Genomic DNA, 18932 nt, shown 5'->3' on the forward strand with positions numbered 1-18932 from the left:
TTCAATATGATGACCTAATTGCAGAATGTGAAACCACCTTAAAAACGATGAAGCAAGGTAACAAGCCTCTAAAACAATTTGTATGGGATTTCAGAAGGGTTGCTGGCAATCTTAGACATTGGCCAGAACGTATCGTCCTCCACTACTTCAAAGACGCGATTGATCAAAACATCAGAAAAGCCTGCTCCACCAGAGGAATCCCAGAACAACTAAATGACTGATACAACGTGTCCATCGCTCTGGACAGAGAATTCAACCCCCTTTTCGCATTGGAGATAAAGTCTTTTTATCTACTAAGTATCTGAGGTTGAGAATACCCAGCAGAAAATTCGGTCCAAAATTTTTGGGTCCTTTCCCCATTGTAAAAATTATTAATCCCGTTACCGTCCAACTCAAGCTCCCTTGAATGTTGGGGAAAATACACCCGGTATTCCATACCAGCTTATTAACACCTGCTAGACAGTCTTGTCTGAGACCTCAACCTGCCGCTCCCCCACCACCCTTGATAATCCAAGGTGAAACCCACTATGAAATCAAGAAAATCCTTGACTCTAGACTATACAGAGGTCAATTACAATATTTAGTCCACTGGAAGGGATATCCATTATCTGAATCTACTTGGGTCAAAAGTTGGAAAGTAAATGCGGACAATTTGATTAAACAGTTTCACGACACTTTCCCTGACAAACCTAAAAAACCTCTTGGAGAGGGAGGGGGTAGAAGGAAGTGTGTACCACTGACACTCTTCTTTATCAACTCTTTGTTTTCTTTCCTAGGATATAGCTTCTTTTCCAAGGGGGGACGCCTGTCAGGCCTGGAAACCATATTAGACTTTAGGGTTCCAGACGCTGCCACATTTTTCCCCTGAGGGGAGGAAGGGGGGCTGACGGGTATGGTAACATTCTTCAAGCGGTCAAGGTCGGATGGTGTTCACATCTGCAGGAAGAGTGGCAAGAAGATATTCGAATGAACTGGGAGAACGTGGGACCATGTGACCATCAAAGGGGTCAGGGGGGTGGGACTCTTGGGGTTTGTAAAACTGGGAAAAGAATCCGGAAATTCAGTTTTGGAATTTCACTCATCGTGTGCCAGTTTCCTCATGCTAGTAAAGAACTCTGGAAAACAATGGTTTCTGAGTTTTTTTTAATGCAGAAGGGGTTTTTCTGGAACCTTGACACCTTGCTAACCTGGAGGCACTTTCTCAAAGGGGCAAAAAACCCTTTTGAGGTGTGGACAGACCATAAGAACTTAGAAGCCCTAAAAACATCCTGGAAGTTGTCACCCAAACAACCCAGCCTGTGGGCACAACACTTTAATTGCTTTAATTTCTCTCTGTGCTACCTCCCTTGAGGAAAGAACTTTATGGCCGATGCTCTCTCGAGATTGCCTCAATACAATAGTGCATGGCCAGAGGTGATCTACCCAGTTATCCCTTTGAAGTAGCTGGTGGCTCCTGTTGTCACCATAGTCCAGATGAGAGGGGACCTGACCAAACCTACCGGCTTAAACAAGCAGTTAAGGGAAGCCCTAGAAGCTGATGAATGGTTCATCTCCCACGGCAACAAGTGCACTGTTCCTGATGGTCTCGCATGAGTGGGGGCCAAGTTGTATGAGGGGGCAGTGTTACAACAATCCCATGATGCAAAAGTGGCTGGGCATTTTGGGTTCATGAAGACCTTACATTTAGTTAGATGACTATTCTGGTGGTCCTCCCTAAAGAAGAACATAGAGGCATATGTGGCTAGCTGCTTCGGCAAGAGGGCCACCGGGAAAGCCTCCTGGGTTACTCCAGAATGTTGCCAGACCAGATAGGGGTGTGGCCAACGTCGCTGTGGAACGGTGGTTCCCTGGGGGTTCAGAGGAAACGCCGATATCCCAGCCATTTGGGGGTCCTTTATGGACCATAGCTGTCTTGGAGAGACAGCGAAGAAGGGAGGCATGGATTAGTGCAAACAGGGAAGCAGCAAATTCCCTGGAGCGCTGACATTAGCCTTCAATTAAATGGCACGGGAAGACAGCCATTAGAGCTGTCACAAGCTGGGGTGGCCACACAAAGAGATCTGAGCAGGAGTGGCAATTGAATGGAGTATTGTTACTGGACGAGTGATTTGTCAACTCATAGGTAAGAAGAAAACTTATTATGGGTACGCTCCCATAGAGAGGGTCTCCTCAGGGTGCCGTCTGCCAAACAATGTTGGCTGGCGACCCCCAGGGGGAGAGCCTTCTCTGTGGGGGCACCTACCCTCTGGAATGAGCTTCTTCCTGGACTCTGTCAACTTCCTGACCTCCAGGCCTTTTGCCGCGAGCTGAAGACGTATCATTTCTTCTGAGCAGGACTGGCATAACATGGGTTTTAAATTGGATTTTTAAACGGGGTTTTATTTCATGTCTTTTATAATTATAATTTTAATTGGGCCACATCAAATAAGTTTTTTAAATTGGTTTTATTGTATGTCATATTGTATTTTAGCTGGCTGTTAACCACCCTGAGTCCTTCGGGAGAAGGGCGGTATAAAAATTAAATTATTATTATTATTATTATTATTATTATTATTATTATTATTATTATTATTATTATTATTATTATTATTATTATTATTATTATTATTATTATTATTATTATTATTATTATTATTATTATTATAGCTTAAAAGAAGTCTTCAATTTGAAATTAGCGGCTAATTGGCATGTGGAAATACAAATAGAAGAAAGTAAAAAGTAAAATTGAACTTTGTAATTAAAGCCCCAAAAAGGAAACTTTCCATCTGAATTTAAAACTGGCTTTGGAAGAAACCAAAATACTAAAAGGGACAGAAAATTGAAGGAAAACATCATTTGCTAACAAAAGGATTAAGACAGGAAGTAATTAACTTTGTGGGTTAACAAGTGACATTTTGTTGCTGAAGCATTTGTGAATTGGAGAGAGACATCTGCTGGAGGAAAGAAAGTATCACATTATTTAGATCAATGTGGGAAAATCAGGAGGAGGCATTGTTTATGCAGCTGCCGTGAGATTGTAAAAAAAGGGAGTGGAATTGACAAAGACTTTAATTGGAACAGCTTAAAAATACATTTGAATTGGACATTTTCAGAAACAAAGAAGAAAAGAAGAAAAGAGATATTATATGTGCTTGAATTTGGATTAAGTCAAAGTAACAAATTTGAATTTGGACTATATATAAGTTAAGATAAATAAATTAAATAAATTTAATTTATTTATCTTAACTTATATATAGTCCAAATTCAAATTTAATTTATAAGTTAAGATAAATAAATTTAAAAAGTTTTTCTCCTCATATCGAAAATATGGAGAATTGGGAGGAAATATGGGAGATGCTTCAGATGGTGCGGGAGTCTATTAATGGAAACAAACAAACAGAACTGTGATTTAAAAATAAAAAAAGAGATGATGAGGAAATTATGAAATATAATGCTGAAAAAGAAATCAATGAAGATAATATAGATGATCATATTGGGATCCATAATGAAAAAATAAAAATGGAGAGAGGGAAAGAAATTTTAAAAAAGAGGGGGAGAAAAGGAAAAAAGAAAAGATTGAGGGGGGAAATTAAAAGAGTGGAAAAAACAGATGATTACACTGGGATTAGCAGTGACAGAACAAAGAGAAGGGGAGGAAAGAGAAAAATTGAGGCGGAATATTAAAAGAGTAAAAGTCAGAGAAAGGTGGAAAAGAGGATGCAAGAAAGGGAGAAAGCAGAAATGAAAGAATGGGAGAAAGGGAGAAAAAATACTAAGAGATGAGAACTGGGAGAGACTGAAAGGAAATGGTTAAAAGTAGGAGAAAAATGAACAGAAGAAATGAAATTAAAGTAATGATTGATATGTTTTCTTTTTCTGTTGGTGTCTGAGAATGCATGGAATGAGAGAAAATTAAAATTGATGGTAAAGAAATAAAATTTAAACATATAAAAGAACAGAAAATCCAGCAGATGAAATAGGAAAGATATTATGGTTTATAAATGAAAATGATTGAAATTAAGATGTAAAAGGGAATAAAATTGAAATGTTAGTAAATGTCGTACACTATTGGAAGAAAATAATAAGTATTGAATTGTGAACAGAAATGTTAAGAAAATAAGAGGTGGAAAGTTGAATTTTGACTGTATGATATAAATGGAATAAGATGAAGACAGTGTTAATGTTTAAAATATAGGAGAGGAGGTTTGAAAAATATGTATAATAAATGAGAAAATCGGGGTTGTCTGGACACTAGAAATATTGAAAATAAATACAACAATGGAGAGAGAGATAAGAAGAAGGAGAGAGATGGAAAGGGAGAAGGAGGGAGAGAGAAAGAAGAAAGGGAAGAGGAGATGAGGTAAGGTAGAGGAAATAAGAGTAGGAGAGAAGGTTAGATAGGGAGGAAGTAGGGTAGAGGAGCAGAAAGGAAGGAGAAGTAGAGAAGGAATAGGAGAGGAGAGAAGAAAGGAGGTACGAAGAAAGGAGGGAGGGGAAGGAGTGAAAGGAGAAGAAAGGACTGCTGTGAAAAGGAAATGGAGGAAAGACAACCCCAAATATATTTGAATATATTAGGATAAAAATTGAAATAGTTAAAAAATAATTTAAAAAAAAAGAATGAAAGGGAATGAATATGCATAAAAATGGAGAAATTAGAACCTGAGGGCAAAAGAAGATGTGATTTAATGAAATGAGCAAGGAAATATTAGGAAATGAATAAAAAACAATGAAAAAAGATTTTTTTGGCAAAAACTGTAACTAAGTAAAATATATTTGAATATATTGAATTGTATAAGATATGATATGGCCAATACTCTGTTCATGAATTGTGTATGTGTGTAGGGGAGGAAACTAATAAATCAATAAAAACTTAGCATAAAAAATATTGCCAGACCGGGGACTCCTTGGAAGGAGATATCCATGGACTTTATTGTTGAACTACTTAAAAGTAGTGGAAATACAGTAATGGGGTGATTACAGACCTGTTCTCCAAACAGGTGCACTTTGTACCGTGTTCCAAGATTCCCTCAGTAAAGATGCTGGCTAAACTGTTCATTCAACATGTTTATAGCTGAAACTTTCAGTGAATGGTGGACAGATATTAATTGTGATTTTAACATGGCCCAGACAAGAATGATTTCACAAATAAGTACAAAGTAGTTCTTAACATAGAACAGCTGGTTATTTATAACTGTATGTATGAATTTATGATGTGAATGTGATGTATCTGTAGATTCAATGTCTGACAGCTGTTTCAGGAATATTGCCTTAAGATGATAGAAGTATAAATGTAAGCATGGATAATAGCGACTGCTACAGTAAACCAGGTGGGTAGAGATTGAGAAACCAGATTACAAATGGGTTCATAGAAAGAATAACTATATTAGGTTGTAGATAAGTACGACTACCTAATGAACAGAACACTAAGGGAAGACATGATAGCAATCTTCCAGTATAGGAAGAGGTCACAGGGAAAAAGTTGTGTCTTTATTCGCTATGATATCCTAGAATAGCACAACAGAATGAGGCTTTACAGAGACAAATTCAAATTCAAGAAGTAATTTTCTAATTGCTAGAGCTATTAAACAGTGGAACAGCATTTCTCCTAGAATGTATCCCATCTCTAGTGGTTTTTGAACAATATTTGGACAGCTATTTGTATAGTGTCTGAGGAGTCCTATTCTGTGCAGACATTGGACTAAAATGCTTTCAAGGTCCCATTTAACAAATATTGCCTGTTAATAGATCAAGTCATTTGTAGTAAAATGCCTTCTGAGCTAGGTAAACTAGCAATATCCAATATATGGAAACTTAACAGTTAAAATAGAATCAAAGTAATAATCAAGAAAAATCCAAGCTGGCCCAAATGTCACGATAGGAAGTTATTTATTCAAGGAACAAGCCACGAATTTCTCTGGGCAATGCGTACTAGAAAGGTGGTTTTTTTTTCTTTTTTGTTAACTCCCAATATGCATCACCCTAGACTGGACTGATATAGCTAAATCAATTATGTGTTCAAAGATCAAAGTCTGATTCCAAATGTCCAAACTGGACAACCAAGATCAGACAGATTCCTCAATGATCATCCTTCCTCATGACAGACAAAAGGAAATAACTATTTACACTCTTTATCTTTTATCAGTTTTGTTATTTCAAGGTATAGTGAAAGCCACCAATTTACATGGTTTGATCAGATAAGAATATCATTAGCTATTAATCATAGTAGCTGTATGTAGAGGCCACTAATGAATTAATGTCTTAAGAGTAGCTGACTGGTAGCTGCAGGGATAAAAATGCTCTAGTAGATCGATCTTTGGCTTGATCCAGCAGAGTTCTTACAGGTATATCTTAAATAGGATACACACTGGGGCTATTTCATAAAATTATTGAAAGATTGGGCACTGTTTTTTCTTCTTATCTACTTCATTAAACAGCCTTATAAAATTATGCTAAGGGACCCAAAAAAGCCACACTCAAGTTTTTTGAGAATCAGTTTGGTTCAGTGGTTAAGGCACCAGGCGACCATGAGTTTTAGTTCTTCCTTAGGTATGAAACACAGGTTGGCAACTTTAGCCAGCCATTCTCTCTCAGCCCAACTCACTTCACAGGGTTGTTGTTGTGGGGAAAATAGGAGGAAGACATATTTGCCACCTTGTTGAGTTATTTATAAAAATAATAAAAGCAAGACTTTTTTTAAAAAAAGTGATGATAATGACAACAATGACAAAAAACCATCAGCTCCTAACCCTGACTGTATCAGGGGCATATATAAAAAAACCTCCATATTTCAATAAAATAAAATACAAACCAATATTCTATTTTATTATTTCAATTAGCTACTACCACAGCATATCTGAAATTTAATTTGGTTAGTGAGTTCTTCATGTTTCTGCAGTTGCATTGTCTAAAGATATCTGGTTAACCATTTGCTGGGTTAAACAACATCAAAGTAAAACATTCCTGGATTGAAGACCTACGTCATGTGTTATTCCAGCTGTAGCAAGTCAGACTGTAAAAGAAGGCTTTAGTAGATGCTGTTTTCCAACCATTCAGCGCTCAGCATGATACACTTTCAGTGAAATGATAATCCAGACACTCTTGTGTTCAGATGATATTCAAGAGAGGAGAGTTGGTCTGCAAAAGATCATTGACTTGAAGGGGTGCAGATGATGATGCGCTGAGAGATTTTTCTGTACATGCGAGAAAAATGCCTTTAATCAACGCCAGAACATCCACTCAGCTAGAGCTGATTGACTGGTCTGAAGATGTTTTTGAGCCACCTTTGACGTGCAAACTGACCACAGCAGAAAAAAAGAAGTTCATTGGTGAACCAGTGCAAGTACCACAGTGGCCCTGTCATGTCCAATCAATAGAGAGATGTGTGAAACAGGTAACAGAGGCAGAAAGCAGAGTGTTTACACATGAGAAAAGTGAGGGTTATATCAGAGCCCAAGAAGCAAGTTGATGTTGAAGAACAAATCAAAACAAGACTTGATGAAACTCAAACATTTTTGTAACTCAGATAATTGCTTTCTGATGTTAGATTATGATTGCATGGATTATTTTTTGCTTAGCTAGATAAGATTCATGCAGGAAAAAACTTTATTTTTTGTAGCACAAAGTGGGTTGCAAGAGACTTTTGTGCGGTATATGATCAGATGTGGATTTACCATATCAAACTATATGTTGTGCAATTGCAAAAATAGCAGCAGATTTGAATACAGGTGTATTCAACAGCAGGTGTAAAAACACATATTTTTAGAACCCCTCACTGAAAAAAATTGCAAAAACTAATTTTCACCCTATTAAATGACAAGCCCACTCAGACTCACAAATGTATGGTAAACATTTAGTGAAACTCTAATATGTATGGTATTTTTTAACAAATTAATCTTCCAGTGACAATATTAACTTTATAATCAGCACTGCCTTCTTAATGATCACTGTATCCTTTTCTCCTTTCATATAATTTCATATTTGCTCTATTCTTTTGTAACTATCCTGATTCCTTCAGCGTACCAATATTATACATATTATTGATATTTTAGGGCAATACTTAATGTAGCTAATGGAATGTACGCTAGTCCATTACACCTGATTCCATCGAAATTTCCAAATTCTCCACATTTTTTATATTTACACTGAAGTTCAAAAGTACAGTACATTGGAACTGAACAAGTGTTTACTTAGACTAGGGTATTGTCAACCATCTCAGGAAAACCAGACATGAAACAGGACTAGATGACCTAATTCTGCTTTATTGAAAAGCTACATTAACAGAAGCTTGCAAGTTGAAGTTATAAAACCACTTCCCATCATCACTTTTTTTTTTTATTTTTTTTTATTTTTTTTTATTTTATTTTATTTTTAATTTTTGCAACAAACAAACAAAAAGAAAATACATTATTACACCCTTGTGCTATACATAAAAGGAAGATTTGGGTCTTCGGATATATCCTCATGATTGCCAAAATCCACGTTCTCGAGGTACAGGTACTGAAGCATCCAATGTTCCAAGCGCAAAGTCCACAAATGGTTTCCAAGTCTTCCAAAAAATATCTTCTTTATATACACCACTTCTAATTTTAATATCACATGTCATTTTATCATTTAAAGCTAATTTCCACATTTCAGAATTCCACTCTTCTATTCTAAAAATCACATCTAGTTTCCAATATCTAGCTATTATAATTCTACCTATTATAATCATAATTCTAATCAATTCTTTTTCATATTTTGTTAATTCTATTTCCTTAATTACCAACAATAATATAGTTTCCACTCTCAATGTTATTACTTTCCCCATCATTTCAAATATCATTTTCTCCAATTGTTGCCAAAACTTTTTAACCTTATCACAATTATACCACATATGTTCATAAGTCCCCAATTCCATCTCACATCTCCAACATTTTTTACTGATTTTTTATCCATTTGTGACAATCTTACTGGAGTCAAATACCATTTCCAAACAACTTTATAATTGTGTTCTTTAATCCTTATAGATAAAGTTCTCATAATTCTACTCTTCCAATTCACATTCCAATCTGACTCTGGTATTTCAATATTAAGATCTTTTTCCCAATTTGTCCTCATCACTCTTTGTAATTTTTCATCAGAATTTATAATCTTATAAACCCTACTAACGAGTCCCTTTAGCCCAATTTCATCTTTCATAATCCGAGATACTAAATATTCAAATTCAGTTTCAGATCTATTTATCGAATAATTTTCCTTAGTTTTTTGTCCATTTTCTATCTGTATTTTTCAAACCAACTTAACCCTAATTTTTCAATAATTTCTTTATTCCTCCTTTCATTTCCATAACTTTTATCCAATCTCTAATAATTTCTATATTTTCCTCTTTAATCACTTCATTCGTATTATATTATTTTTAATTGGCCAAATTCCAATTGTCTCCCCAAAAGATTATATCCGAATTAAAATTTTAACAAATTTATTCCACATTTTACTTAATCCTTTAACCAATAACTTCTACTTACACATTTTAAATTTGCTTTATCTAAAACCACCTTGATCCAAATTTCTATATCCTTAACTCTAAGTCTCTCCAATAGTTATCTTCACCTTTAAGTATTTTTACCACTATCCGGATACCATACGCACAGTAATAATTAAATAATTTGGGGATTCCTAATCCACCTTCCTTTTGATTTTGATACCACATTTTCTTCACTAATCTAGGTCTTTTGCCACCATTACAAATTTATCCAGTTTTTCTGATATCCTTCAATATCTTTCTGTGTCAAATTTAGTGGTAGGATCTCGAATAAAAAGTTGAACTTGGGCAGCAACATCATCTTACACATTGCAATTCTACCAAACCAAGACAACTTTAAAATTTTATATTTATCTATCTTCTTCTCAATTTCGTTAATCACCACATCATAATTAAGTTTTTCAATTCTTTAACCTTAAGTGAAAGCACTATACCCAAATATTTCAATGTGTTTTAATCCTTATCCCAAATTGCTCTTGCATATTCTCAGACTCATTACCATTACTATCCATCAATAATTCTGACTTTGACCAATTTACTTTCAATCCTGTCATTTCTTCAAATTCTATCAAATGCTTATATATCTTTTCAAATCTTTCTCTACATTTTCAAAATAATTAAAGTATCATCCGCATACAAATTTATCTTATACCCTTATATCCTTCTAATTCTTCATCTTTTCTATCATTTTGTCAATATTTCCATAGCCAATAAAAATAATGTTGGGGACAGGGACATCCTTGTCTCGTGCCAGCTTCTAATTTTATCTCTTCAGTTAATATTCCATTCACCTTCACTCTTGCACTGCTCTTTTGGTACAATTTTGAAATAACATGTATAAACTTATTACCAAAGCCTAAAGCCTCCACAATTACTTTAATTGTTTCCCATTGTACAGAATCAAAAGCTTTAAAAATATCCAATGATACTATACCAATTTTATCACCATTATATTCAGCTACATCTATAATATTTAATACTCTTCTAACAATATCACTCATGTATCTACCCTTCACAAAACCTACTTGATTATAACTTATATATCTATCTATAAATCTATTTAATCTATTACTTATAATAGCAGTAAATATCTTTGCATCCTGATTAATTAAAGAAATGGGCGATAGGACTCAATCCTTTCTAAATCTTTATCTGGTTTAGGAATTAGGGATATCACCGTTCTATTCCATGACGAAGGTACTTCCCCACCATGTAATATTCCATTGAATAATTTTTGCAGTCTTGGTATTATTAATTCTTTAAATTCTTTATAAAACTCAACAGGTAATCCATCCTCACCTGGAGCTTTCCCTAATTTTAATTTTTGTATTATTCCATTAATCTCATCTTGTGTTATATCTTCTTCCATCAATTCCTTATATGTTTGATCAATTTTCACCACATACTTTTCTAAATAGCTTTGCAATTTTCCCCGATTAATTGGTTTCTTTGAATATAGATTCTGAAAAAAGTTTCTAACCACTTCACATTTCTCTAATTTTTTATAACATCTTATACCTCTATCATCTATCAAAACTCCAATTTCTCTCTTCTCTCTTTTATCTTTCGCCATCTTTGCCAATAATTTAGAATTTCTATTACTAAATTCAAAAAAATTCCTATTTAAAAATCTCAAATTTCTTTTTACTAACTCTGTATCTTCTTCTATCATTTTATTTCTTAACATATTAAGCTCCTGAAGAATTTTTTTTCTTTAGTAAGCAAAAATTGATTTTCCAATTCTTTAATCTGATTTTATCTCTTTCCATTTTAATTTTTATAATTTTTATATTTCCTACTTGATAATTTGATACTCTCCCCTCTAAACACCGCTTTCATCGCATCCCAAACAATTTCAAATTTAACCTCCCCGTTATCATTTAATCTCCAACTTTCCTCCAATTTTTTAAGTATCCATTTTTTATCCTTTTCATTTTATACAATTTCTCGTCATATCTCCAATAGCTTCTTTTTCTCAAAATTAAAATCTAAGTCCACCATAACTTCTGCATGATCAGAATCTTTAAAATTCCACATCTACCTTATCCACATTATTCAACAATTCTTTAGAAAGAAAAATATAATCAATTCTAGAATATGTATTGTATATCTTAGAGAAAAAAGTGTATACTCTCTCAATTCCTTTAACCTCTCTCCACACATCAACCACACCATTTCGAAGCATCCACATATTTAAAATCCCCATTTTATTTGCTCCTCCACAGCGGGTGGGATTAGTACTGTCTATTTTATCTCTGATTAAATTAAAATCCCCAGCCACAATTACTTTCCCTACACTTTCATTCTCCAAAATTTTTGTTATTTTTTCAAGAAATTCTCTTTGTTTTTCATTCGGTAAATATAAATTAACAAGTGTCACTTTTTCCTCATTAAGATTTCCAACAATTATTACATATCTTCCATCTTCATCCAAAATTACCTTATGTTTTCAAAGTACACCCTATCTGATATCAGTGTTGCAACTCCTCTAGCTTTTGAAGTTCCAAATGCTTTTCATATATTTGCATACCTTTTATATACATTCTATTTGAATCTTCAGATTTCTGATGGGTTTCTTGTAAAAATAAAATGTCTGGTAAATCCCTTTTAATCTTAAGCTCCAATCTTCTTCTTTTAATCTGATTCCCTGTACCCTTCACATTCCATGACATTATTTTTATAACTCCCATTTAAAATATAAATTTTTAATCCTATCCCGCATCTTCCTTTCTGTGCCCCCACCACCCGACATTAAACTACCATATAAACAACAATAAGAAAACAGAAAAAAACAAAACAAAACAAAACAATAAAATACAAACAATCTTCTTCCCCCACATCCTCATCGGTTTCGCCTCTATAAAGAGAATGGGGGAGAGGGGACGTGCCAATGCCCGGGGCACTTCTTTCGGGCTGTCTATTTGAATTCATCACTCAAAAAAAAAGATAGCGATGACCGCATTCAGCTTCATATTTTCCAAGACTCTTATCTGCTTCTTCTCCTACTGTATCCTCACGACTCTTCTTCTGTTCAACCAACACAGGTGATATTTCTTTCCTCTTTAACCCTTTAGAGTCTTGCCCTCCAATAAGCCCCTTTTCTTCTTCTGAGATTGATGTTTCCACGTATGTTCCACCCATCTGAAGCATTTGATCTTTTATCTCCATTAAATCCTCCATCTCAATCAGTCCAAGCTCCCGTAAATATAATAATGCATCTATATCTGGGGTGATTGTACGCATCCTTCCTTTATAAAAAAATTTCAATTGTTGTGGTGGCCTCCAATTGTATTTAATTCCATTATCTCTCAAAACTTTTGTAATTGGTTTTAAAAAAAATCTCCATGCCCTTTCTTCTCTTGATATATCCGGGAAGACTTGAATAGTCTTCCCTTCAAACTTCAAAGCATCTCCCAACTCTCTTAACTTGGCCATAACTTCCAACTTATCACCAAGATTTGCGAACCTGACAAGCACATTCCTGTTAGAACCATTTTGCCTTCTATATCCAATTCTAAAAACACTTGCCAGGTCTGCTAATGTGAACGTAAGTTGCGTATCCAAATCATTAATCCATTTCAAAACCCGCTGTTTCAATTTATCCTCCCTTTCTTCCGAGATTCCTCTGATAACAAAATTATATTTCCTCATCTCTTCTTCTAAAAAACAAATTCTCTTATCTTGCTGCTCATTTTTATAAAATATTTTGCCAATTTGCCGATCTACTTTTGCCTCATGCACATGCAGCTGCTCCATTTCATCTTTAATCATTATCATTTCCTGTTTTTGTTCAGCAAAGTTATCATTCATCTCTTGCTTTAAATTTTGCACTTCAGATGTCAGTTTAAATGTCAAATTATCTATACGCTCTGATAGTCCTGCTATTTTTTCCCCAATTTTATTTAAAGCTGCAGCAATTTGCTGCGTTTCTGAAAGTTGTTGAGTCATTTTGAAAAAAACAAAAAAACCAGAAAATTTCTCAAACTGGGATTCCAATTTTTCAAAGAGTCTTAGTAAAGATCAAAGGACAGCAGTCAAACCAGTTTTACAGAGGGTCTTGATGAAGATCAAGGGACGACAGTCTTTTAATTGAAGCGAAACGGCTTATTTGCACTCGTTAGTAGCTTATCAGTAACTTATGAGTCATATTCACTCCACAAAGGAACACAATTACCTCACAGCTTAATCAGCGCCATTTTTCTCCACGTCGGCAGAGAAGAAAAAAACAAAAAAACCAGAAAATTTCTCAAACTGGGGTTCCAATTTTTCAAAGAGTCTTAGTAAAGATCAAAGGACAGCAGTCAAACCAGTTTTACAGAGGGTCTTGATGAAGATCAAGGGACGACAGTCTTTTAATTGAAGCGAAACGGCTTATTTGCACTCGTTAGTAGCTTATCAGTAACTTATGAGTCATATTCACTCCACAGAGGAACACAATTACCTCACAGCTTAATCAGCGCCATTTTTTCTCCACGTCGGCAGAGAAGAAAGAAAAAAAAAAAACCCAGCTTGAACTTCAAAACAAAGTCCTTTTTTTGTTTTCTATAATATAAACAAGCTATTAATTTCCTCTCAAAAGAAAAGTAATAATAAGAAAAAATTATCCACCTAATAAAATCTTCTTCAGCAGTCAGTCCAACACAAAAGATCGATCTCTTCAATTAAAATTCTTCTCATTAGCAAGTTCAGTCTTTGATATTCCTTAGCCTCAGCATGTAACACAGAACACGATAATTATAATAAGGAAAGCAAAAGACAGCAGTTTATTCCAAACTCATCGTGTCTGCCAGTTCGGTCATTCCACGCAGTAAAAACTCCTTAATTCAAGCAGTTTCAAATGACCTACCAGTTTTAAATTCAGTCTGCTGGGCTATTAACACTTCCACTTCATGATTTATTAACTTTCATCCATAACGGTGCATTCCAAACAGCATTAATCCTCATAAATCTTCATTATTAAGCCCTGTGAAGTGAAGGAAAGGTCCTTACCCCACCACGGTCATGGCCACGCCCCCCCATCATCACTTTTAACGACTTCATCCAGTGGTGGAACTCAAATAATTTAACAACTGGTTCTCTGCCCTAATGACCAGCTGGGTAGGTGTGGCTGGGTGGTCATGTGACGGTGGGCATGGCCGATGTGGGTATGACACAGGACTCATGTGTTGCTAAGGCAGAACTTCCCTAAGACCCTCTTTCACTCTCATTATACAAATATTTCTCCAGTTACAAATGTAATAGAGGCTGCCAATTACATTTATAACCTGAGAATTCATTTGATTGAATCACCTTAAATGAACTTGATGACTCCCTGCTTTCCCCAATGCATTTGTTAATCTAATGTGCAGGTCTTAAATGCACATGAGGTATCTCAGGCTGGGGAACAGCATGTGGGGCCTAGTGCTGGAGCATGCCATCCAAGGCATCCCCCAATCCACTGAGATACCTCATGCTCCCCTGGGGGTCCCCACAATTGCTTCCCCACCCCATCCTGCCCCGCTGGGTCTTTGCTAGCATCTCAGATTTCACTTACTCCTCCCCACCCCATTTCCCGTGGATTACTTACTTTTTGAAGATCTCCAGAGGTCCAGAAGATGTTGACATACCGACAGAGCAGCCAAAGTGTTTTATTTAGATGATGGTGAAGCTGTAAGAACGAGAAATCTAACAAAAACATTTTCATCAGCTTCTTAGTAGAAGACTTCGGCTGGGGCCATGTGGCCAGCAGGCCTAGCCCTGGACTGGGTCACAGCAGCCTCCCGCTTTAGGGATTGAGGCAGCATCAGCATCCAATCAATGAGGAGGTTGCTTCCTTTGTCTATCAGGCTGAACTGCAAGACCCTTGTTGATTGGCTGCAATGCAGGGGTTCAGACTGGATTGCCCGATCTGGTAGCGATGGCAGCGGGTGGTTCAGAGAACCGGTAGCAAAAATCCCTGCCCTCCACCCAGCTGAGCTGCGCGATCAGAGGTTTTTTTTTTTATTTTAAAAGTAAAAAAAAGGCTCTGATGATCGCGTGGCTCAGCTGGGATCGTCAGCTGAAGAGGTTGTAAAAAAATGCTTTTAAAAGGTTCTGGCGATCAGGCAATTCAGCTGGGATTGTCAGAACCATTTAAAAGCTTTTAAAAGACTCCTCTGGTGATCCCAACTGTGTTGCCTGATCATCAGAGGCTTTTAAAAGCATTTTTTACAACCTCTTCAGCTGAAGAGATTGTTGAAAAAATGCTTTTAACAGTAAAAAAAAAAGTTGGTCACATCCACCCTGTCACATTACACCCCCCACCAAGCCACGCCCACAGAACCGGTAGTAACAAATTTTACATTTCACCCCTGCTGCCAAGCTCCAATCCTTGAAGCTGCTCATTCGAACTAGCCTGTCAGCAGCAAGCAAATGGCCCAAACTAAGCCTGACCAGATCGGGTCTAAACTAAGCCTGCAGGTCCTCATGGCAGAGAAGCCAAAGTCTTTTATTCAGATGGGATAAGCTGTTTTCCTTACATCTAACATTCTTATAGCTTCACCAGCTTCTGAATAAAAGACTGGCTTCTCTGCCACGTGGATCAGCCTCTTTTGCAGCTCTTTGAACAGTAAGTACAGTAAAGCCATGGGAAATGGTGTGGGGAGGCTGAATCAGACACAAGGAGCCTCCATTTTGGCCTGTAACAGGCTAGGGGAGGCCCAAACAGGACCTGGGAGGACTAGATCAGGCCCATGGAACTGGCATTTTGGCCTGTAACACACTGGGGGAGGCCGAACAGGGCCCTAGCAAACTTGGCCAAATGGCCAGAGGCGAGACAAGCCTTCCAGTGAATAGAGACTAGGAGGGAGGAGGGAGGCTTCAGCCGGTTCGGTGAACTGAGCAAACGGTTAACAGCGGATCGGCTGAATCCTTCCACTGACTTCATCGATTCAGGCGGGACCTTCCTGTGTTTCTTCCTGTGACCTTTAAATTATTGGGGGCTCCTGTCTCTTTTGTCTGATGGTTTCCTAAGTAGCATCTCTTTCCATCATTCCCCAAACTCATTCACACATTCTAGTACAGGTATAGATCTATATAGATATATGTGTGATATCTGCATTAAAAAAAAACTACCCCACAACTTCTTTGAGAGATGCAACTGTAAAATATATATTTTAAATATTGCCCATAAAAAAGGAGGATAGTTAATTGTTAAAAATATTTTTACATTTAAATAATCTGTATTATCAAATTTATTTGGCAAAGTTTCACATCCATAAAAAATTATGAAAGTATTTACATTAAAATTTGCATATGTCAGGAACACTGATCATATGTGAAAGTTGTGAATGAAAACAGGTAATTTTTATGATTTGAAAAAATTTGCTTAAAAATATCACAGCACTGAAAATTGATGAATCAAGTTATATAATGGACAAGATTTGTTGAATAAATTGTATGCAAAAGTGCATGTTTCAAATTCAGGATAGAAAATACATACATGCATAGAGGAAGAATTTGCTAGTCATCCAATGAAACTGATTGGAGCAAAATTGGGAGAAAGAAAGGACCTTTCTTCACACATGCATATGTGAAGTCCAGTGCTAAAAATAGGCATCCATGAAAGTATCACAGTGCAACAGTGTTTTTATCATTTAGAATAGAATAGAATAGAATTTTATTGGCCAAGTGTGATTGGACACACAAGGAATTTGTCTTGGTGCATATGCTCTCAGTGTACATAAAAGAAAAGATACGTTCATCAAGGTACAACACTTACAACACAATTGATGGTCAATATATCAATATAAATCATAAGGATTGCCAGCAACAAAGTTACAGTCATACAGTCATACAGTCATAAGTGTATTATATATTATATTAATATATATTATATTAATAATAATAAGTCATAATTACAATGCTAATTAGTTGCTATATTAACATTTATTTTGGATATAGTGTTAAATACTCCAGTTTACTGATATTATGAATTATGATGCAGTTTAGATTTTTGTTTATTTGGATTCATTTCATCTGTTTTTTGATATCTCATTGTACTGTTTTTGTTTGTTTGGTTTAGTTTGGTGTTTTTTGAATTAGTCTTGACTCCTGGTGACTAACTGGACAAGTCCCTTGGCAAGCAGTAAGCAGCATTGCTTACTTCTTAAAGAGTCTGGAAGACTGGCCCAAGTGGCCTTGTGCCTAAGGCGGGGCTAAAATTCACAGTCTCCTGGTTTCTAGCCTGGTGCCTTAACTACTATCTCTCTCTCATTACTCCTTATTTGTTTTCTTTAATAGTTCCATGTAGCCATATAACAAATAGGACAAAAAGGTCAGTTGTTGTATACTGATCTTGAAAAGAATAAAAAGCACGCTCTTCGGGCTATAGAATCTTAAAACTAAAACCTTATGTAGGGCATTAGGTAAGAGCATATGAAGGTTGATTGTATGTCTACTGGGTAGCCAGCCAATTATCTAGCAAGTTAAAATCCTGGAAACAATCCCCTTTCCAAATCATGTAGCATCTATGTATGGGGAAAAATTGCTGGCACATAAAAAGCAATCTGTATGAATCAACTGTTCTTATTGTGTGAGGTTCTATCTATCAAGGGCATTACAAATTTGAACATTATTTTAAAAATCCCAACAAAATAAAAGCTTAATTTTATGTTTGGAAGGATTTTATGTTAAAGATCAGAAAATGAATAATCAAATAGCAGATTATAAAATCTATGTCTACATAGAGATAGAGAATTAATTACCTAATGTCTTCTAATGTCCTTGCAAGACAATTGCCCATAACATGGTCTCATATGCTCTATCCAGGTCTATTTTAAGATGCTTTGCATAGCTGCATCTTTTTTGTATGCTGCACAAAGCACAAACAATTTAGGAATTGAGTTCAGGGAGATAGTTAAAAATTCACTTGGGTCTCAGGTAAGATCAGCAAGGTTATTTTCCTTTCAACTTAACTCATATTTGAAGTGTAGTAACAGTAATCCTGTTATTGGAAAATATGCTATGGCATTAATTCAAAATTAGACATCAGGGGCCATAACCAGGCATCATTCTGCATATAAAACTCAAATCAATCTCCTTCTAGTTTCTGCATATGGAACAATGGCAGTTTTGACCCTTAACATTTTATTTTATTTTATAGATGATAAGGGCAAAATATGTTTTTAGATGAGCATTTGCAGTCCCCATTGAGATTAAGACATGAATACGCATCTGAAATAGAATTTTGTTCTTAAGTACCTATATATGCTTTTCCTATGACAAAATCATGAATTTATTTTTATTCTCCCATAAATAATTTTATGTCTTTTTCTTTCACTCTCTCTCTGTTCTTTAAAGCTTTCAAGTAGCATTCTGGATATCTACAACAGTGACCAAGGAATAACGGCTGCCAATATGGGTCCTTCTAATTTGCCAGTTAAAAGGGAAATCACAGGTAATACAACTTTGAGAT

At 35.7% G+C, this 18932-nt stretch overlaps 1 protein-coding gene across 7 annotated transcripts in view; it reads left to right on the forward strand.

The window, feature by feature from the left end:
- The window catches only part of TFEC (transcription factor EC), a 182814-nt gene that overhangs the window by 150729 nt on the left and 13153 nt on the right, over positions 1–18932 (forward strand). For all 7 annotated transcript variants that reach the window (XM_058191161.1, XM_058191159.1, XM_058191154.1 and 4 more), the window contains one exon: positions 18818–18914. In XM_058191161.1, the coding sequence (XP_058047144.1) occupies positions 18818–18914 (97 nt within the window). The remainder of the gene's footprint in view (positions 1–18817; positions 18915–18932) is intronic.

Source organism: Ahaetulla prasina, chromosome 7 (genome assembly GCF_028640845.1).
Source record: "Ahaetulla prasina isolate Xishuangbanna chromosome 7, ASM2864084v1, whole genome shotgun sequence".
In the NCBI taxonomy this organism is placed as follows: Eukaryota; Metazoa; Chordata; class Lepidosauria; order Squamata; family Colubridae; genus Ahaetulla; species Ahaetulla prasina.